The sequence below is a fragment of the Uloborus diversus genome, chromosome 1 (genome assembly GCF_026930045.1).
Source record: "Uloborus diversus isolate 005 chromosome 1, Udiv.v.3.1, whole genome shotgun sequence".
Lineage (NCBI taxonomy): Eukaryota > Metazoa > Arthropoda > Arachnida > Araneae > Uloboridae > Uloborus > Uloborus diversus.
In genome coordinates, this window is record NC_072731.1 from 261,274,322 (window position 1) to 261,298,391 (window position 24,070).

A 24,070-nucleotide genomic window follows, 5' to 3' on the forward strand; every position below is an offset into this window, starting at 1 on the left:
ATTTTTTTTTTTTTTTTTTAAATCTGCTTTCAATGTGGCCATTGCTAGTGATATTTAAAGAGTTAGAGAGAGAATCCCATTAAAATTGCAATAATAGGGAAATAGCATTAAATTGGTGTAAAAGGAAGTCATGTGATGCACACATCAGCTCGTTTTAAATACAGTAATAGTTCAATTCTTTATGCAGGAAACTATACAGTTGTCGAATGCTTTAAAGCAGTTTGAGGAATGTTTATAAGTGTCTAAAAGAGTGGAATTACTATTCGCGTAGGTTAATACTAGGGATGGGCAGATTAATCAGCAGGGTCAGTAATCGGCAGGGACATTTTTTTTTATATACTTTTTAATATTTTTTTTTAGGTCTTTAAGTACTGTTTTTTGAAACAGAGACCAAAATGAAAAAAATTATAATTCTTTTTTTTTTTTTTTTTGTAATTTTCTGCAACATAATTATAGCAATTTTTTACTTTCTTCTATATCTAATGTATAGAAGAAAGTATTGGATTCGTGCAAATTTTCGAATTTCGAATTTTGACGGATTCGAACGTTTTGAGGTGTGCTGAGTCCATTTCGACTATTTTTGGAAAATGTCTGTCTGTCTGTGTGTGTGTATGTATGTGTGTGTGTATGTATGTGTGTATGTGTGTGTGTCATGTCTGTGTGTGACCAGTTTTTTGTGGCCTCTCTACAGCAAAAACTACTGCATGAAATCGAACGAAATTTGGTACACATATGTGCCCCTATGTGAACTTAAGCCCATTGGTTTTTGGCGCGAATTCCTCCAAGGGGGGTGGAGCAATGGGACGTTTTTTGAGTTACGCGTGATTGCTATTCCTCAGGAAGTAACTGGCGGAATCAAATAAAATTTGGTCCATATGTTGCCAGTAACAGGAACAGGTGCTGATTCAATTTTGGTGTCAATAACTCAAACGGGGGTTGAGCTATAGAACGTTTTTTGTCATCAATTGTGACTGCTGTATCTCAAGAAATAGTGAACGGAATGAAGGAAAAATTTATCTGCAAGTAGCCCTTAGTGGGTATAAAAGCTGATTTTATTTTGGTGTCAACAGCTAAAAAGGGGGTAGCGCAATCGCCCGTTCTTTTTTTCCATTGTGAGTGCCCTATCTCAAGAAGTAATGCTACGTTCTGGTTGAAATTTGGAATATATGTGAATCCATATGTAAACAGGCTTTGGTTCAATTTTGACACCAATCGCTCCAAGGTGGTTTTTTTTTTTTATATATATAAATAAAAATAGCTTTATTAATGCAACAATAAGAAAGATAAATCGTAATAGATTGTCGTCTGCGTATTTCTCGTGATTTTAATTGTATGGAAATGATCGGAAATATTATCTCAATGATTTAAAATTTTTAACTGTTGCCATCTTATGTTTGTTAACAATTGAAATATTTGTAATTAATTCAAGCAAGGCTTTTAAAATAACTTTCAATTTTCGCTCTTTGCTTTGCTTTTGCAATCATTCAGACATTGGGATGGTCGTCAAGTTTTTGCATGTGTCATTTTGTTTTTGTTGGGAATATTGCTTCCTCGTCAAGCATGGGGAGGGATCAGAAAAAAAAAAAGAAAAATATAGAAGAAAGTTTCGTGATGGCCACAACATACTAGTTTTAATGCGTTCGTACAATTATGCTGCCGTGGGAAGGTAAAGGGCAAATCTGCAAATTTGTTTTCCATTTTTCTTTTTTTTTGAGCAATCACGATTGCTTATTGCTTTCATTAGACTGTTTTTGATGTCCTATCATTTTATTTTCCCACCGCCTCCCTCTGCACCATCACCGTGGACAGGCGGGCTCCTCACGATGCTGCTCCTATAGCGAAAGCCATCTCCGTCCATGTCCTACACACACGCGCATACATACACAACTACACACACACACACACAAACACACACACACACACAAACACATACACACATACACCTATACACACATACACCTACACACACATACACCTACACACACATACACCTACACACACAAACACACACACACAAAAACACACACGCATACATACACATACACACAACTACCCACACATTCATGCCTGCACACAGACACAAACACATATGCCGACATACACATACGCATACATACACACACATACACACAACTACCCACACATTCACATTCCTGCCTGCACACAGACACAAACACATATGCCTACAGACACATACACATACCCCCCCCCCCACACACATACACATACCCCCCCACACACACATACACATACCCCCCCACACTTATGCCAGCACACAGACACAAACACACATACCCCGTACACACAAACAGCCCCCCCCCCCCACACACAAACACACATGCCTACACACACACACTCGTGATTGCGAAAAACATAATTTGAATTCAAGATGTCAAAATTCAAATTTTTTTTTTTTTTTTTTCATTTTGAACATTTATTGTACAATAGCTTTATTGCACAAGTTAGCTTATTTGGTTTCTGCTGAAAATAAAGCACGAAACAAACGATCAATTCCAACATTTTCCCATTGTTGGTATAGAATTCAAAACGCGTTTTCTGAAAAATCTCAAAAGTTTATTTCTGCAGATACTGCGCTTTATATTCCGACAGCAGTATGTGATATCTGAACCAGTACTGTCTGCGAAATCTTTGGCAACATATGCACTGAAATACGATTAGCATTAACTTTTCAGAGTTAAAAATATTAATTATAATATTTTTAAAAAATATTTATAATATTTTTATAAATGAATAAAAACTAGAATCATTATTAACAGAAAGTTACTGTCTGCTGTTAAGGGAAGCTAACTAAAAATGAGAATAATGTGATAATGATGGTGTAAAATGCTGTCAAAATGCGGTCGAGAAAATATTTTCCTGAATGACAGAACTTTTTCAAAATATGGTTCCATTCGATAAAACCAAAAATAATAAAATTGCACTTGTCGCAGTTGCATGAAAAACGACAAGATTGGATGATACTCGAACGTTTTTTTTTTACTTCCTTTTACAAAAAAGGAAGTATTGTAATCGCAAAAAAATTTTCACTCAAAAATCAACCTTAATTTCCATTTTCTCACACCCCGAATGAATGTTGAGTTTTTTTTTTCGACCCGACCACACGTGGATATATGCCTAGGAACCTACAGACATCCGAAATATCTATTTTGACCACCCCCGAGTTAATTACAACGAATTTTCTCGTGACGTCTGTATGTATGTGCGTATGTGTGTATGTATGTCGCATAAGTCAAGAACGGTATGTCCTAGAAAGTTGAAATTTGGTACCTAGACTCCTAGTGGAGCCTAGTTGTGCACCTTCCCTTTTGGTTGCATTCGGATGTTCTAAAGGGGGTTTTTGCCTCTTTTTGGGGGGAAATCATTGTTAATTTCGATGTAAACTCAAGTGGAGTTATAATTTGTCGGACACTTGGCGATATATCACCAATTTTTTCGTCGCCAAGTTTTGTCGCCAACTTGACGACAAACTTGGCGTTTTTTTTAAAATCTGGTTTCAATTTGGCTACTGTTGGTGATATTTAGAGAGTAAACTATCGAATAACATTAAAAATGCCAATAATTTGGAAATGACATTAAATTGGAGTAAAAGGAAGTCATGTGATGCACACATCAGCTCGTTTTTTTTTTTTTTTTTTTGAAATTCCGTAAAAAAAACTCGAATTTTCTTTTCTATACATTGAAGAAAGAGTGTTTATAACTCCGAAACACGTGAAGGAAGGACGTGCATTAATACGTTGTGTCTTTTTAAGCTGTAGCTCATATGAAGGCAATAAATTTCATATTAAACACCTAAGCAAGCCGCGAGAAAATTTTCATGCTGCCAATTTGCTTCTAAAACGCATCACGTGTCGTTAATTTAACACCACGAAAATAACAAACATATTGATTTACTTCTACAAATAAGCCAGTTTTAATTTATTTTCAAAACAAATAATTCTTTGAAAAGAATCTGACCTTGTCATTATAAGAAACAATTGACTTGATACCACTTCAGAAAGAAGGACAGCTACGGTTGCAGTTACAAGTCAATCGGTTGAAGGATCTTCTGATGTAAAAATTTTATTCACCTCGTTACATTTGCGTCGTTTGTTCCACATCGAACAAAGAACTCATTAGCTACCTGCGGAGGAAGCCTTCCAGGCATGCAGTGTCCTTGCGGAACATGTTAGGAGTTGAAATGGTACTTATTACCCCGACAAGCGGAAAACAATAGTGCCTTATGTAACTTTCGTGAGGTTTGGTATGTGTTTTAAATTAAGGGCTGGAAACAGAACTTCTTTTTTGAGCAAATCTAAAGGAAGAAATAGCCACGGCAAGTGGACGGGTCATTTTCGTGAATATTACAAATGCTTTTCCTCAAATTTAATGTCCGCTATGTTATTTTTAACCCCCGACACACAAAGGAAGGGGGTTATGAGTTTGACGTGTCTGTGTATCTATGTATCTGTGTATCTGTCTGTGGAACTCTAACCACAAAAAAAAAAAAAAAAAGGTTCGAAAGGAGAGTTGATCGATATTGTTCTTAGCTAGGTTGCATCTCTGGATGACATTAACTCACGAAGATATTAATTAAAAACCTCTAAAGGATTTTTCTCGATAAATTTTGAAATCTAATGCCAAAATAAAGAAACTTTTTTTTTCCGCGTCGGATAGAATGTGTTTGGAACTTCCATGTTTCATAGAATTCGAATGATAACGTTTTTTTTAAAGCAGATTTTAATAACGGCTAAGCCTTTATTCACGCGATTGGTAACCGAATTCGTTATTGACCGACAAGGAAATTAAAAGCAATGATTTAAAATTTTTATCTGTTGCCAGTTTCTATTTAATAGCAAATAAAATACTTGACATTGATTTTTAATAACATAAGCCTTTAAAAGGATTTTTAGTTCCCTCTTAATTCTACAATTGCGACTCAGTCGGGGGTTTTTAAAATTTGTAATTTTAACACTGCTTGTATTGATTTTTAGCTACTAAATAATTAAAAATAAAATTGGTGAGTGTTTCTTAGCCATACAGGATATGATAATAATGAACTATATTTGAGAATTTGAATGTTTATTACAGACATATGTCCCGAGTTTAGAAGAAACCTCTTTTTTAACGCAGAACAGGTTTTGCGCGTTTTACACAGAAACAACATTCACCAAAGAAGCTAAAAGCCTTCACCACAAGAGCTCAAAATAGGAGCCCAGATCCTTCACCAAAGAAGCTAACCACACCACCGAAGAAATTAAGATCTTTCGCCAAATTCGCCAACTAACCATAAAAGCTTCTCTACTAAAAGAAAGAGAAGAAAGTTTTATGGTGATTTGCTGCTGGGCGTGAAGAGCTCAAAAACTTTTTGAAAAAACCATTCCTTCTAGATATGCAAAAAATTGCAAGTTTTGAGTTTTGACAACTCAGATTGTCATTTGAGGCTGTGAGAAGCAAAGGGATGTGAGTGAACTTTTTAAAGTTTTGAATAAAACGCGATTAAAGTTCAGATCCTAGGTAGACTTTCATTGAAATTTCTTTTCTTAATCTTGCTGAATAGAAGCACCCTCCAGGGCTACTAGTACCATATCTTACCCTGTAACAGAGGATAGTTTATCCTACCATTTGTACTGATTATCTCCAAATATTTAATTTTGGCACTTACATCCCTTTGCTTCTCACTGCCTCATTTGGGATTTGGCATTCGTTGAAGTCGCCAAGGAACAAAAAGACAATGAATTATTCAAGAACAAGCAAATCTAGGCAAAATGGCAAGAATGGGGTATAGAAAGAAAAAGATGCAGAAAAGAACACAATTTCTTTACAAAAACTTTGAGAAATTATTTGTCATATAAAAGTCATATTATATATTTTTTATAAATACATTAATTAATAATATAATAATATTAATTAATTAATAATATAATAATATTAATTAATTAATAATATAATTATATTAATTAATTAATAACATAATTATATTAATTAATAACGTAAAATATTATATTTATATTATTATATTTGTCATATAATATATAAAGTCAGTGAAATTATTTATTTGTAATTCAATTCGTAGAAAAACATGTTCATAAGTTGTTTTAAAATGCTTCATTTTTCAGGTCTGGCTGACGGTGATTTGGTATCATCCGAGTATATTATTAAAAATATGTTACAAAGATATCCCAGGGTAAATATGACTTTCCAAGTTTCATATTACAAGATCTTTCTACAATACTTTTAAACCCTCTTATGATTTTTAACTCTCTGACGGTCATGGAAATGTATAAACATCCTACACTCAAGGTCGTTTAAAACAAACATAGAAAAATGTGACGTCACAGGGAAAGACCATGTTGTAATTTTTAAAACCGTTTAAAGTGTTTTTTTTATAAAACGTGATTTAACATTCGAATTACGCTCAGAGACTTTACTGCTTGCTTTTTTTCGTTTTATAATGTTGTTTTCTTTTAATATTTAAGGTTTTGAACGAAGAATTAATGACCTCTTTAAAACCTTTAAGACCATTTCATATTTTTGGAACGAAATGAAGGTTTTCCTCGTCTGCAAGGTTAAACGTGTGTTGTTTCCTTTATGTTTTAAACTAATGTTGTAAATAAAGTTTGAATGATGTGAAAGTTGAAGTCATTATGGGCCTAATTTTTTACTTTTTTTATTTCACAATTTATTCGGATTTTCAAAGTTGTATGCCGCTAAAGTAATGGTTGCTTCAACAATAAACAGAAAGATATGAAAATCATCAAGCAAAATACCTACGCCATTATTGATCTACGGAACGAGAAACTTTTTTCAAAAAATAATTCTAAATTTTACCAAATATTACGACAAACCAGTGTATGGTGATCAGCAAAATTGTATAGAGATTTTGACAACAATTTTCTCCAAGCTTGTAACTGAAATTGTCGTGTATAACGTTTACCTCTTTTAATTTCATGTGGGAGTTTTCTTTTCTTTTGTGTGGGAAGCGGAGTTTAAAATCTTTCAAACTACCAATGATGTCATCGCAAAACATGCAATTAAAACTGGTTGTAATTTTTGGAATTGGCTGAAAATCAGCCATAGTTTAAAAGAGGTTGGCTATGTAAGCTCTTTATTTTATTTATTTATTTTTTGGTCCGCATTTTTCAATAATATAATTTTTAGTTAATTTACTTTATTTTTTTAATTTACATTTCATTTAATTATTTAGTCTGCATTGTTGTCCATGTTTTCCTACATGCACGGAATTTCGGTAATTGATATAGAATGGAATTTATTTCTGTAAAAAAATATTTTACCCCTCTACCAACACACATAGCATCTCTCATAAATAAAAATGAAAAAAAAAAAAAAAAACTTGGCGTTACATATTTCTGTACTTACTGTACTTGTATGTTACAATATATTGTCGCAATGTTAAAAGAAAATACACAGAGTTGAATTTTAAATGACATTCTTTAAGTAAAGCTAAGTAGCAAACTGGTGTTGGAGTCATATTCAACCCGAATGATAATAAAAGGCTTTAAAATCGTAATTGTTTAATTAATAACAAAAAATGAATACAAATAAAAAGAAAACTACACTTTGCATTTAATTAATACTAATTTTTGACGATTTCTGTTTCAGGGAGCATTATACTTGTTTCTCCATGGACGTCTATTAGAAGTGAAAGGTGAATTCGATCAGGTAAACAAGGAGCACGAGATATTTTTTTATGATGCAACTAAAAAGTGTAATACCATTGAGGTCTATTTTTACTTCCTTTTACAATAAAGGAAGTATTGTACTAGCGAAAAAATTTTCACTCAAAAATCGACCTTACTTTCCATTTTGCTCACCCCCGAATGAATATTGAGTACTTTTTTTTTCGACTCGACCACACGTGGATAAGTGCCTAGGAACGTATAGACGCCCGAAATAACCATTTTGACGATTCCCGAGTTAGTTACAACGAGTTTTCTCGTGACGTTTGTATGTATGGGGGGAAATCATTGTTGATTTCGATGTAAACTCAAGTGGTGTTACAATTTGGCAGACGCTTTGTGATATATTTGGTCGCCAAGTTTTGTCGCCAACATGGCGAAACTTGGCCAACTTGGTGAAAAAATGTCATTTTAGGATATTTCGCTCCAGAAGCATTTGATTTTTGTAAAAATGAACATCAAATGTAAGGATGGGGTCGTTTCCAAAATTTTAAATGTATTTTTTTCTGAAAGAGCATGCTTAAAAACATAGGATCTGACCATTTTTTAAATAATTTGACAAAGTTGAATATTAAAAAAAAAATGCCATTTAGTGTTGCCATTCACAGTGCAAAATATTTAATTCGCATCTTTATTCACGTGTATTGGCAACGATAGGGTTGATGGCAAAGGTAGAGCAAAATTTTAATTCGCTTCTTGATTACCATAACGTGGAAACGCGGTACAAAGATTCTCCAAAGAGCATCATTTGTGACGTCATCAAGACCACGCCTTGTTTGAAAACTCGGACATTTTAAAAAATTAATTAAAAAATAACTGTGGGGAAAATGAAAGTATTTTTTGGGTCCATGTTATTATTATTATTATTATTATTTTTTTTTTTTTTTTTTGCTCATTCTTTCACTTTCAGTGACTTAAAGTACTACTTTTGACTGAAGGAAACAACCCTATTATATACATTTGATTTTCGTCAAAAGACTGTTGATAAGTAAACAAGAAAAATTGCATCACTGATTTAAAATAAAATGCATTAGCTTGAAAGAAAAAAACGCATTAAATTTCTGTCACCTTTGTGTAATGTGTATGGCAGCATATGACAGGGCCGTTACCAGAAAATAATTTCGGAGAGGGTTTAATGCGGAGCTTTGCTCTATTTGTGCTAGTGTTCAAGTCGTCAGGTTATCTATTATGAAAGCGTTTTATGCAATTAATATACATATTGTTACGCGTTCGATGCAACTTCAAACTTTCTTTGAATGACAGCAGCAATTAAGCAAACAACAATTAAACACCGTAAACTCAACGGTCACACACGTATTTACTTCAAAATACGCAAAAACACAGCGAAAGGCAAATACACACAGAGCTAAATACATGCTCTCAGGGCAACGACTCAGACCAGTCTGACTTTTTATCACGCGCGGAGGCTATTTATAAATCCTAGAGAAGTTTCGACAAAATTCGACAATGTTTCTCGTATTTTCTTTTTATTCCCTTCTCAAATCTTAGCGTGCAGATATGGAAGGACCATATACTTCATTCGAATGTAAGGGGGTCGTATATTCATTACAAGAAACTATTTACAGGTTATGTAACTACAGTAATTTTTAGATGAAGAATAACGGAATAAACGTCAAATTTAGCCAGATACAATAAATTAATCATAAAAATAATTACTATTTACAGTATTTGTAACAATATGAAAGACATTTGAGTTTTGGAACAACATATTTTGGAAAGTTTTAAATGTAAACGAACATTTAAATGTCAAATCGAACTTTTCGGAAGGGGGGGGGGGTTTGAACCCTAATACCCCCCCCCTTGTATACGGCCATGGTATCTGACGATCTTTTTCATTATCTCTGCCTCCTGAGCCTCATTGAGTACGAAGATTGTAGCTTATTCAAAGAGAAACCGTAACTAGTAAATGTTGAGGAGAAAAAAGCAACCCTCTTTTAGTTCTCGAGAAATAGTATTTTTTTTTTTTTAAAGATTGCAATTTTGTGTGAAAGTTCTTACAATACTTACTATGCTATTTACCTCTGTTTTTTTATTCACTAGGCCATCAATTTATTGCTCGACTCCTTGACTGTCCAAGACACTTGGCGCCAAATGAGGAACCTTGGCTCTTGGGAGCTCATGTGGTGTTACAGGTACAAGCTCTTTGTCTAAGAATTACGAACAAAATACTTTTATTAAATTGAAATAAAATAAACATTTTGTGCTTAAAAGTAAAAATTTAAGCAATGTTAAAAAAACGTATTCCATATTTGCATTATTATTATTGTTGCAAGATTTGTACTTTTTTAACGTTGTTGTTAATATTTTTTATTTACATTGCTTTATTTGAAAAGTTGGACATTAAATTTCGATTTTAAATGCCTTTTTACTTCCTTTTACAAAAAAGGAAGTATTGTGTTCGCAAAAAAATTTTCACTCAAAATTCGACCTTAATTTCCATTTTGCTCACCCCCGAATGAATGTTGAGTTTTTTTTCGACACGACCACACGAGGATAAGTGACTAAGAAGTATAGACACGCGAAATATCCATTTTGACGATTCTCGAGTTAATTACAACGAGATTTCTCGTGACGTCTGTATGTATTTGCGTACGTATGTCGTATAACTCAAGAACGGTATGTCCTAGAAAGTTGAAAATTAGTACGTAGCCTCTTAGTGGGATCTGGTTGTGCACCTCCCCTTTTGGTTGCATTCGAGTGCTTTTAAAGGGATCTTTTGCCCCTTTTTGGAGGTAAATCATTGTTAATTTTGATGTAAACTCAAGTGGTGTTATCATTTGTCGGACACTTGGAGATATATCACTAATCTTTTGGTCGCCAAGTTTTGTCGCCAACTTGGCGACAAATTTGGTGGGTTTTTTTAAAATTTGGTTTCAATTTGGCCACTGTTGGTGATATTTAGTGAGTAAACAATTGGATCGCATTAAAATTGCCAATAATGGGGAAATGACATTAAATTGGAGTAAAAGGAAGTCATGTGATGCACACATCAGCTCGTTTAAAATGCTTTTAAGTAAGAAAAAATAAATTTAACTAGGCAAGGAAAAAATAAGTTATGATGCACACAAAACTGAAGAATGTATTTTATGAATATTTATAGAATGACCTTTGCGATGTTTAAGAAATCATAGATATTACAGTGAACCAAAAGTCAGTTTCGAAAGAGTAGTTTATTTTCTTAAATTTCCCGCTTTTATTATGACGCCGTCTTTTTAAATACAACTGTTCGATAAAAAAGAAATCTTCAATACCGCAACTGATTTGCAACTTGTAATATTTAAAAATATTTTTGACCCTGTTGTTTTATCAGAAGCACATATGGACGTTTCATTTTGCACTAAAAATAAAAAATTCTTGTTCTTCTTCTTATTATTATCATTTTTTTTCCAGTTTTAAATTTGAATGGAAAAACGCACAAAAGTATTTAGAATTCCTAAGAAAAGAGAGTCGGTGGTCTCCAGCTATCTACACCTACGCATACGCTTTGACCCTGTACATGCAGTATTTAGAAGACGGACGGACGGACGAAACTAAACTCTTCGAAGTACACGACTTGATGAAGTGAGTTGCCTTTACTCTAATATTAATGCATCCATTATTAGATCTCGAAAAATAATCCCTCTTAGTTTAAATTTAGGCCTTTGATCGGGAATTGATGTTTTTAGTATTGCGCTGGGTTTTCACGGGTTTAAAGGAATAGTTTAGAACATAAGTAAAATTTCTCGGCCGAAATTTTAGCTATCACAAATGGTATATATTTTTTAAGTATTTAAAACAAGTCTAACACTAAAAGTACATCATAGATGGCAGCACTACATAAGTTTTTTTTTTTTTCAGTTTTGCGATGACATGGTTTCGTTAGTTTCGTTTTTAACCGCATTTAACACTTTTTGTGAAGCAATTTTTTCAATTTTAGTTCAAATTATGCAAGCCCATAATCAGATTTTAAGAAGACACATGGCATAACCTACTCCAAGTGCTCATAATTAATTTATAATTATTTTTTTCACTTCATTAATATTATTATTTATTTATTTATTTATTTATTTTTTGTAAATTCCTTTTTAGTCACTCTGGGTAAATTTGAACTACAATTTCTCTATTTTAAACTGACCTAGTCATGTTTGAAAAGTTTTTTTTTTTGCATTTATTGGTATACAATGGAAGAAAAACTCTTAAAATTTCGTCTATTTATCAAAAATTGCGAAAGAAAAATTATTAATTCCTTTTTATAAATCACTGAAATTCTAATAAACTGAATGCAAACGTCATTATTCTAATAAAAGTATGTAACTTAAATACAAAAAAGAAAAAAAAAAACCTAAATGTTTGACAACTTTTTCTTTCACTCACAACATCATCATAAGATTTCTATCATTTATAATATTGTACACTCAAGGACTCAAACCTGTTTGTGTGCGGTGGATAGGTACCCCATAAAAAAAATTAAATCGCCCGACCAGAACCTTATCTCAAGTAGCTATAAAAAATAGTTTTCGCAACATAATTAATAAAAAAAAATGCGGTGGATAAAGGCAGCATAAAAAAATTCTCATGCAGAAAATAACTAAAGCTTGCGATTTAACTAGGAGTCGTTTTTCTAAACGAATTCATAACAAGGCAGCTACTTTAAATCTCGCCAAATATTTTATAATCTAATTTTCAAATACATATGCAAACATTAAAAATATATATATATATGTGTTCTTATTTTTCACATACAAAACTTTTCAAAACGCATAACCATTATCCTTCGTAGTCTGACGACACGCGATCTTTCTTGTGGTAAACAGGTTCAAAATCACTTCATCGCACTCGTCAATTATATTCCAATTTGATTAAACTTTTCATTTTTCCGCAAAAAACACACAAAATAAAATAAATCGCACAAAATGGACCGTAGAGAAACAAGCACAAGCTTGAATGTATAGAATATCACAACGGAAACAACAGTTTGAACAACTTCAAGAACAGCTTCCAAACTGTAACTTCAGAATGATTCAATGAGCTGTGTACTATATAGCTACCTTTTTCTTTTAATTTAAAAGTGCAGAAAATCTATTTCATATCCTAGACAGGACAGTATAGCACTGGACATTCTGTTTCTTTTTAAAAGTCTACTGAAATCTTTCATCTACTAAAACTTTTCAAGTTGTGCGAAGTCAGCCGATACGGATCAAAGTTATCTATAGTACATGAAATACACCGCCAGCTCAGTCAATTCCAGCCGAAGACTGCACTTTCGTGCTTATTAGCACTCATCAGCCCGGCATAGGAGTGACTGAGCTGGAGGTGGAAAACCTCTTAAGCCTAGAGTGCCAAACAAACTGGTAGCTAATACAGAATTAGCACTGACCAGACGAATGACCGAAGCAATGGTTCGGTTCAACTCGAAGATTGAAAGCAAGGCTTATTGAATTACCTAAAGTAGTTATTTCCCTCTTCACTCGCAAACCAATCGTTCAGTAGCCTGCTTGAAGCAGTTACAACATATTTTGCCTGAGCATGCGCATTTTTGTGGCTCATATTATTGCAGTTCTACAGTAGACTGTATATGTCCAGTCAGACTGAATAGTGTTTACTAGATTTTGTTTTCTCTTACGCCACTGTAAGGGTGATTTGAGAAATTAGCCAAAGATATAAAACATGTCTTTTTTTTTTTTTTTTTTTTTTTTTGCGGACAAGGCAGATGTCTCATTGGACAGGTCATATCCTACGTATGTGGGTGGGTCTTGGTTTTACCTGCTCAGCCGCCATTAACCAGAGACTACAGTACTACCTATGCCTTATTTGAATTGAAAATTTGATTAATGTGCAAAACAGCTGATTTTTCTTTGGTTGAATTTAACAAAGTTTGTAAATTGTTCATTGGATTTTTCCCCCTTGAACTTCTTTTTCTTTATCTTTTTAAATCTCAGCAAGGAACCAGACGAACAGTGTAATCTTTACTAATAATAAAGATGAAAGTCTTTCTGTCTGGATCTCTCTCTGTCCGGATTTTTGTGACGCGCATAGCGCCTAGACCGTTCGGCCGATTTTCATTAAATTTGGCACAAAATTAGTTTGTAGCATGGGTGTATGCACCTCGAAGCGATTTTTCGAAAATTCGATTTTGTTCTTTTTCTGTTCCAATTTTAAGAACATTTTCCGGAGCAAAATTATCATAAGATGGACGAGTAAATGACCAAGTTGTTATAACGTGGAACCGTAACATAGGCAAGCCAATTGGCGAGAAATTCAGCATACATTATTTGTAAATATACAGGCGAACCAAAAGATCTTTTAATTTTCTACTACGGGCAAAGCCGTGCGGGTACCACTAGTAATAAAAAGAAGTTTAAATGGATGGCAATCAAAGGAGCATGTTAAGACATATTTTTGAGGCAAAAGTTATTTGCTCTCGTCATCCCGTTATCGAAAGTCTTTAAGTTTGCCGAAATTTTTAGATACGAATGAAATTTAAAGATTCGGCAAGAAATTGATCACGCAATTTCACCATCTGTATCCATTAAAAAGTCACAAGAAAGATGTGGACTTGAACTCACTAAATTTAGCAACTTTTCTTGAAATTTCGGTAGACCTCATATTTCGAAAATGGGGACACAAGGGAAATCATTTATGGGTGCAGAAACACCTTTCACAACGCTGTTTAGGTTGCGGCTTATTTGGAAATTAGATTATCTTCAGGATGCTACTCTCTGAAAGATATTCAATTATCTTTCAGATTGCTGCTTCACTAAGAAAAGTGCCAAATTTAAAGACTTGGCGAGAAATTGATCACGCACTTTTACCATCTGTATCCATCTACAAATCGCGTAAGAGATGTCTACCATAACTCACTGAAACTCGCTAAATTTGGCGACTTTTCTTAAAATTTCTGCAGACATTATATTTCGACAACGGGGACACGAGGGAAAATCATTTATGCGTCCAGAAACATGTTTCACAACGCTGTTTAGATTGCTACTTATTTGATTTTTTTTTTGAGCAATCACGATTGTTTATTGTTCTTATTTGACTGTTTTGATGTCCTACGATTTTATTTCCCCATCCCCCTCCCTCTGCAGCACCACCGTCGATCGGCCTCACGATGCTGCTCCTATTGCGAAAACCGTCTTCAGATTTCATCCATATCCTACACACACACGCATACATACACCTACAAACTCACACACACACAGCTACACACACATACACACACTTCTGCCTGCACACAGACACAAATACACATGCCTACGTGCACACACGCACACGAACACCTACACACACACACACGCACACACACAGCACTGCATACACAACACGTACACACCTGCATAAATACACACACAAACACACGCGCATAAATACACACATACGCTCGTGATTGCGAAAAACATAATTTGAATTCAAGACGCCAAAAATTCCAATTAATATATATATATATATATATATATATATATATATATATATATATATATATATATATATATATATATATATATATATATATATATATATTGTCTCATCGGTAAAATTTATCTATCTTGAAAGTTAAGTTCAATAACAATTTACTGAAGCACCCATAGCTGTCTTGGAGATATGAAATTATCTCAATTAACAATTGAACACCTAAACTCCTTGTCTCACTTTTTTTTTTGCATTATTACACTATCGTGTGGTTTTCTGGTTAGAGAGGCATTAGATCAGTGTCCATATATGTTTTCCTAAAACAAAAAGCCTAATAAACTATGAATGCTATGCATTACTTTTATGCAAATGTTACCCACTCTATATTGTGAAAATTTAATACCTTATTTCAGAGTTAAAAACAACTTTGATTTGTCACTTATTACTAGAAAATCAATCAAACGCATTTGTGCATTTTAGGAAAGTTCCTGGTCTGAAGCAGAAACTCGCAGGCAAGTCCTTTCCCCTGGAGAAATTTGTTGTTGCAAAAGCCAAGAAGTTCGTAAATCAAAACGACAGGCTCCTTCTCCCGTTTTTCGTAAGTAACAACATTCATCATCTTTCGAAACTGCATGAAGTTTGGCTTTTAATCTGTGCAAAGAAAGTGGTAAATGTTTTTAGGATTCATGAGTTGCTTATGAACGTCCCAAAGTCAACTTGGAATTATTCAAAGCGGTGAAATTAGGTTGCCAACAGTGTGTTGGGTATAACTTGATTATTTTCTTGTATGAAAAATATCTAAAACCTCGATATTAGGTCACTCCACGGGACTTCACAAAACTGACCTTATAAGCGGGGTGACCTTATAACCGATTCATATATACATATTTATATTGATAAATAAGGATGTATTTACAAGGATGTATACATTAATTCTTTTCAAAATTTAACACGCCCAAAAACATCAGTTAATTAAATTATGATAGTTGAATCGATTTGAACCAGTTGAAATTTTTGGAATTAATAAGAAATTTTGAATTGCTTTTTTAAAACTTCCATTTAGAATAAAACTGAGTTCAAATATGCTCAAGCAAATAACTGATGTGCAACTTATCTTACTTAAAAAACATTAATACGTTTTTTCTTTAGTTTAAGCACAATGGTTTCTAAGTATCTTCTGAAATTTTTCTTTGGTTTCCAATGACTGGTAAAAAAATTGCGATATGTATATACTTAGTGCCCACGTTACTTGCTTCATATTTTAGTATCACAGTCATAACACTCACTTTCTACTGTTAATTTACTACGTTAATAGGAAAAATGACTTAACATTCTAAGGATCGTATATCGCGGAAAATTCTTGGAAGTGAATCTATTGGGCAATGAAATCAGACAAAAGTGACCTTATAAGCGATTAATGTATTATGAACTGACTATATATCCGATAATACATAACATAGAATTCCTATTCAGCGAGCCGGGACTTTAGAAAAGTGACTTTATATGCGGGGTGACCTTCTAAGCGGGTGACCATATATCGAGGTCTGACTGTATTGTAAAGCAAGTGCTACTAGTATTAAATTAAACTAGTATGTTGTGGCCATCACGAAACTTTCTTCTATATTTTTCTTTTTTTTTCTGATCCCTCCCCATGCTTGATGAGGAAGCAATATTCCCAACAAAAACAAAATTTCACATGAAAAAACTTGACGACCATCCCAATGTCTGAATTATTGCAAAAGCAAAGCAAAGAGCGAAAATTGAAAGTTATTTTAAAAGCCTTGCTTGAATTAATTACAAATATTTTATTTATTAACAAACATAAGATGGCAACAGTTAAAAATTTTAAATCATTGGGATAATATTTCCGATCATTTCCATACAATTAAAATCACGAGAAATACGCAGACGACAATCTATTACGATTTATCTTTCTTATTGTTGCATTAATAAAAATATTTTTATTCGCAAAAAAAAAAAAAAAATCAACACCTCTTGAAGCGATCGGCGTCAAAATTAAACCAGAGCCTGTTTACATATGGATTCACATATATTCCAAATTTCAACCAGAACGTAGCATTACTTCTTGAGATAGGGCACTCAAAATGGAAAAAAAGAACGGGTGATTGCGCTACCCCCCTTTTAGCTGTTGACACAAAAATAAAATCAGTTCTTATACCCACTAAGGGCTACTTGCCGATAAATTTTTCTTTCATTCCGTTCATTATTTCTTGAGATACAGCAGTCACAATTGACGACAAAAAACGTTCTATAGCTCAACCCCCGTTTGAGTTATTGACACCAAAATTGAATCAGCACCTGTTCCTGTTAATACCAACATATGGACCAAATTTTGTTTGATTCCGCCAGTTACTTCCTGAGGAATAGCAAGCACGCGTAACTCGAAAAACGTCCCATTGCTCCACCCCCCTTGGAGGAATTCGCGCCAAAACCTAATGGGCACAAGTTCACATAGGGGCACATATGTGTACAAAATTTCGTTCGATTTCATGCGGTAGTTTTTGCTGTAGAGCGGACACAAAAAACTGGTCACACACAGACGTGACACACATACATACATACACACACACATACATACATACACACACACACAGACAGACAGACATTTTCCAAAAATAGTCGAAATGGACTCAGCACACCTCAAAACGTTCGAATCCGTCAAAATTCGAAATTCGAAAATTTGCACGAATCCAATACTTTCTTCTATATATTAGATATAGAAGAAAGTAAAAATAAAAGAAAACTCGAATCCTGATTGACGATCGCATATTAAGATGAACTGCGCGGTTTGGATCTCATAACATTTAAATACATTTTTTCTCTCTAGATCAGTGTTTCTCAACACTTTTGACCCACGAACTGGCAAGAGCTTTAAATACAAAAATCACAGACCGGTGACGGTTTTTCCCCTTTCTTCTTTTCTTTCCGCAAGAAACACCTTGCCTTTGCGGTCCGATAAAAACATGTGAATTTATTTTCACGTCCCGGTGACCCGATAGTTATCCCCCCCCCCTTTTTAGAACCCATAGTAAAAATAAATGAATTAATAAAGAAAAAAACTTAACTTGCTGTTAAAGAACTGTTACAAGTACTTAAATGCTAACAATAATATAAGTAATTATTGTAGTAATTATACAGAAGTGATATCAATTGCTTGAAAATCACAGAAAAGTACGAAAATCAACCAAAACATTCACGCAAAAGATGTTTTATAGGATATTATTATTGTGGTGTTTTTTTTGGGGGGGGGGATGAGGAACATTTTTTAACATGGACGAGCAAAAATCTCTAGAGCCCGGTCAATTTATGGATTCAAGAGATTATTTCACACAAGAATCAACAGGAATAGTGGCAGAAGCAATTTTAAGTGATGTGCAGTGTAATTTCAAAAAATAAATGAGTCATTTCAACTTTTTTGAAAGTGAATTTACCGGCAAAATAAATACATAAATGAATAAAATAAAAGATGAATAAACAAAAAAACAAAATTATTGTCCAATTTTAAAATCTAAGAAAAAGAGTCAAAACATAAATTTGTCAGAATTTGATTAGACTGTTTTAATAATCGAACTGTTTTTACAATGAATTTTATACAAAGATTCTACAGTATTGTTGATGATTTTTAAGTTATAAATAAAAGATGCCCCCGCCGTTTCGCAGACCCGATATTTCCTCCCCCCCCCCTTGCTTTTTCTCATTATTCAGTCTTACCTTCTGAGGTATTTAGAGGGGGAAGGAAATTTTAACGTGTTGGCGAAACTGGAGATAACCAAATACTAAAAACATAAAACGTCAATCTGGATTGTTCACAGCGATTACTTATCCAAGCTAATTTTTCCTGAAAAAAAATCTCTTTTTTTACTCATTGGGTTATTTATTTCATGATTTTCTACAGGGAGCTAATCGACTTCATTGTGTGTTGACTCAAAACTAAATAAAAACACACATCATAAAGGATATAATTGGAGAAACAGAAGTGGTGAATAAAATATGACAACGTATATAAAGTACAAATTGAGAATGGAAAAAAGTTAAAAAACCAGCAAACAGCTGTTTCGGCACTCTAAAATACAAGTGCCATCATCAGTGCATTAAAAACGAAGGCAGGTTCACCCGACTAAAACACAGTCAAGGCGAACAATCTTCGTTTTTAATGCACTGATGATGGCACTTGTATTTTAGAGTGCCGAAACAGCTGTTTGCTGGGTTTTTTTTAATGTTTTTCCATTCTCAATTTGTACTTTATATACGTTGTCATATTTTATTCACTATGCAGTACAAAGTTTTCGACTACTTTTTATGTAAACAGAAGTGGCTTTCAGTTGCGAAGTTCAGCCTTAAGATAATCAACACTCGGAGAGACGCAAACTGTTTTCCATTGCGTAGTTCAGCCTTAATATATTACATTTTCGTTAATGGGGTCGTTTCCAAGATTTTAAAAGTATTTTTTTTTCTGAAAGAGCATTCTTAAAAACATAGTCAAATTATTTAAAAAAAGGTCATATCCCGTTTAATATTTTTTTAAAATTATTTTAATCGTTGCGCTTTCGATGTTTACTCTTCTGCCGATGACATCACAAATGACGATATGATATTCACTGATGTCACTTTTCACAGAGTGTAATATTTAATTCATATCTTTACTCACTTATATATCTTTACTTATGTGTTGGCAACAGTATGGTTGATAACAAGCATAGAGCGCAATATTTAATTCGCTGCTTGATTATCATAACGTGGAAACACAGTAGAACGTTGTGGCAAAGTACATCATTTGTGACGTCATAAAGACCACGCCTTATTTTCAAAACCGGACATTAAAAAAAAGCTAATTAAAAATTAATCGTGAGGAAAATGAAAGTTTTTTCATGAAAGTTTGTCATTTAGCGCAAAAAGAATCGTTTGCAATGTGGCTTTTTTTTTTTTTTCACTCACGTTTACGATTTCGCCCTTTTTGTCAGTCTTATAAGTTCAACTTTAAAAGAAAAAATCAAATGCAAATAAAACACCCTCATTATTCCAGACTTTATTAAACCGGACTTCGCTTAATCTGGGCAGCCATTTAGATGCATATGTCCCACCCATTTAGGCCCAATCTTCTGAATCAATTTTTGCAAAACTTGACGTACATGTTATTTTCTTAGTCATTTAGTTTTATGTATAGAAAATGTCCACAGTTCCACCCCAAAGCTTATGGTCCCAAAAGGTTTAATGGAGAAAATGTGATAATTAAAGTTAGCGATATAACTTCACAATATCGTTACAACTAGCCACAGCTCGAGCTGGGGTACAGCATTTCCAGCTCGAGCTATCCCTTCCACCAAGGTTTAACATCTTTCATTAGGAGAAAAATATTCCTCCTACTTAAACAAATAAATTGGTTTACCTCACATTAAATTCAAATTCTTTTCCACTTAGGAAGATGGATTGCCCGCAAAAATAAACCAATCAGGGCCGATCTTTTATAGTCTCTCTAAAGTAAATTGACGTCGGAAACCACTTAAGTAAAATATATAAATCCTGCACCGCGGAATTAAATTTCTGCAATGTGCTTTTACGACCCCATTAAATGAACTTGGTAAATAATGCTTCGGCTGCGGCAAAAATAAATTCTTTTCTTAAGAAAGCTTCTTCTTCTTGTTCTTTTTTTCTTTTATATTTTACACTTTAAATTCTTTTTCACGGTAACCCTTTTCCGAATGAAAAGGTTTCCTAAATAGCGGTATTGATTTTCGTGGCAACAAACAGAATTTGGATCCGCAACTGAAAAATTTTTACACAAAAGAAGACACATGCATTATTGTTTCAGCGGTTTACCGAGAAGGGAGAGGAAAAAAAAATCTGTTATCTGCATTTTTCCTTTTCTCTCTGCAGCTTTATGTGCTTTTGTGATGCAAAAGATATTTATTTCAAAGTAATCCTCGTAGCGCGGATTTCCACAAAAAAAGCTTCTTTTTCCCCTTAAATACTACGTTCGCCCTTTTGTACGTTAACTGTGAAAGAAATACAGACATCTCTGAGCGAGGTAAAGAAAGGATTTCCTGGGCACAAATTTAATCTCATAAATCTTTTAGCCGGATTTTTCCGAGCTGGAAAACAAAATAAAATAAAAATGCATGTAAACCAATGCAAACAATACTTTTGAAATTCAAAAGTTGCGAAATAGAGTAAATACAACTTGAAAAAGTTGTGTTTCCCCCCCTAAAACCTTTGCTGTTTGTGTCGGTCTGTGAAATCAGAGTTCGTATATTAAGTTATGGAAGAAAACTTGTCTTTTCATTAATCATAATGATATTTACGTATCGTAAACAAACAGGTGACTTCATTTGAGCTTGAGAAAACATTATTTTCATGTTATATAAAGTGAGGAGTTGACCATTGGAGGACCATCGGAAAGGAGTTAAACCTTTACGCCCCATACGCTTTACTGCATAGAATTAAAAAAAAAAAATGAGCTGATGTGTGCATCACATGACTTCCTTTTACTCCAATTTAACGTCATTTTCTCATTATTGGCAATTTTAATGTGATTCAATAGTTTACTCTCTAAATATCACCAACAGTGGCAAAATTAAAACCAGATTTTTAAAAAAAAATTTTACAAAATCGCCAAATTTGTCACCAAGTTAGCGACAAAACTTGGCGACCAAAAACTGGAAACTGGCGATATATCACCAAGTGTCCGCCAAATTATAGCACCACGTGAGTTTACATCGAAATTAACAATGATTTTCCCCCAAAAGGGGGCAAAAGACCCCCTTTGGAGCATACGAATGCAACCAAAAAAGGTGCACAACTAGACCCCACTATGAGTCTATGTACCAAATTTCAATTTCTTGGACATTCCGTATTTGAGTTACGCGACATACATACACACATACGCACATACATACGTCACGAGAAAACTCGTTGTAATTAACTCGGGGATCGTCAAAATGGATCTTTCGGGTGTATGTATGTTTCTAGGCACATATTCACGTGCGGTCGGGTTGAAAAAAAAACTCAACATTCATTTGGGGGTGAGCAAAATGGAAATGAAGGCCGATTTTTTGTGAAAATTTTTTGCGAATACAATACTTCCTTTTTTGTAAAAGGAAGTAAAAATAAAATACACATAAAACTATCCAATGGCGACGAAAATAACATGTTGGTTGGTTCTATTGGGCTTATTTGGCCCAAGAGCCTTGACAGAGTATACTGCTCCAAACGACTGCTAGGAAGTAGAAAAAATACCAAAAAAAGAATACTTGTCATAAAACTAGAATTTCGAAAAGTTTTTCCAAAATAACGAAGTTTTAAATTTTGAATATCAAACTAAAGGAATAAACTGGGAAATAGTTTTGAGCAACATAAAAAAGTTAATAACAAAACAAAGACGAGACAAGGACATAAGGACAACACTAAAGGACATGTATGGCCATCGAGAAGAGGTAAATTGGAGGGAATGAAGACTTTCATTCGTGAGACAAAGACACCAAGTCGAGTGATAGATTTTAAAGGGAAGCATTGGAAGAAATCAGATTTCTTTCGTCACGCAAAACGTGCCAATCATTCGTCGTTGTTGAGTCACGTGATCTTTTGCCCAAGCTTTTGCTAAGCCAATGATCGGAATTCCTCCCTCCATTTATAATTCCTGTTCTAAATGTATGACATGTTTTGTGAAACTGGGTTCAGTCGATTTTGCGTAAAAGGACGGGGTACTGTCTGACCACCGATTAGATGGAAAGGCAAACATCCGGTTTGCAGGCGGAAATGGATGCATCTATCAGTTTTGAGGGATGTCAGATTTTTCAGATGTATGTTAGTATCTCAATTAAAGTCTCATTCAAATGAGCGGATACGCGCATCAAATTTTTACTCCCCCCTCATTCAGATAGACTCGTCTTAACTGGACGTTCGCCAATTCCATGCGATCCATGGTTGGAGACTACCCTTTCTGTCTGCAAGGCAGATGCAAAAAAAGATAAATATTTTCCAAAATTTGATCAATTAATCATTCAACTCCAAAATGTTTAGGTAATTAATGACATTACCCGCATTTGATTTTCAAGTAAAGAGCAATCTTGAATAAAAGTAGAAACGTGACAGTATGCGAGCTACACTTCATTTTCAATGTTAAGAAAGAAAAATAACTGATTTATTTTTTATGTTTTTCTAGTATCAAGATTCTGATCTCAATAACATGGACAAAGTGTAATTTATTTTACTTGATAATTTATGGAACAGATTTTTAACTTGGGGGACACATATCCCAAGGTCCTCAACCCTTGTACCAACCCTGGTGAGGGTTTAACCGGATGTGGTGATTGTGGGGAACAAAGCAGTTCACGAGCGACGAAGCATTCGCGGGAACAATTTTGATACAAACAGAAAAATACATTACAATTTACAAAGTATACAAGTGAAAAAGAAAAATGAGACTGGGATGACTGGAAAATACTTTCTAAACAGCAATAAAGGTTCTTTGAAAGTTTTTAGGTCGGATATTTAAAATTCTTCTGCTTGTGATATGAGACGGCAGATCATTTTATAGATATTCTTGAGTGAAACTGGGTGAGGGAGAATATGTTCTAAACTACCATAAGAACAAATTGAAACTCTGTAGCTGTCAGTAACTAAGAAAATACTCGCTAAAGATGCTAGGGTCTGGTGGGGGAAGTGATCAATGGGGTAAAGTGGTCATTCGTCAAATAAATGGCTAAAACTTGGAAATGAATGTTGGAATGAATGTAAAAATTTTATTATATAGTAGGGCAGTTAGAAACTACATTTTGAGTACAAAATTTTACGACTGGTAAAATTTTATTTGGTAAAAAAATATTTTGTGTGAATATGAAAAGTTTTTAAAATCTAAACACCTCTTTTAACTTCCTTGGGAAATTTTGTTTGTTAGAATTATGAACAAATTGACTGCATAGGAAGCTTCCTACATGTCTCAAGAA

General features: G+C 33.8%; 1 protein-coding gene across 1 annotated transcript in view; it reads left to right on the top strand.

The window, feature by feature from the left end:
• Nucleotides 1-24,070, top strand: part of LOC129220415 (tetratricopeptide repeat protein 39B-like) — a 114,980-nt gene that overhangs the window by 67,618 nt on the left and 23,292 nt on the right. The window contains exons 10-14 of the mRNA XM_054854838.1: nucleotides 6,117-6,184; nucleotides 7,621-7,680; nucleotides 9,759-9,850; nucleotides 11,109-11,279; nucleotides 15,588-15,705. Of these exons, the coding sequence (XP_054710813.1) occupies nucleotides 6,117-6,184; nucleotides 7,621-7,680; nucleotides 9,759-9,850; nucleotides 11,109-11,279; nucleotides 15,588-15,705 (509 nt within the window). The remainder of the gene's footprint in view (nucleotides 1-6,116; nucleotides 6,185-7,620; nucleotides 7,681-9,758; nucleotides 9,851-11,108; nucleotides 11,280-15,587; nucleotides 15,706-24,070) is intronic.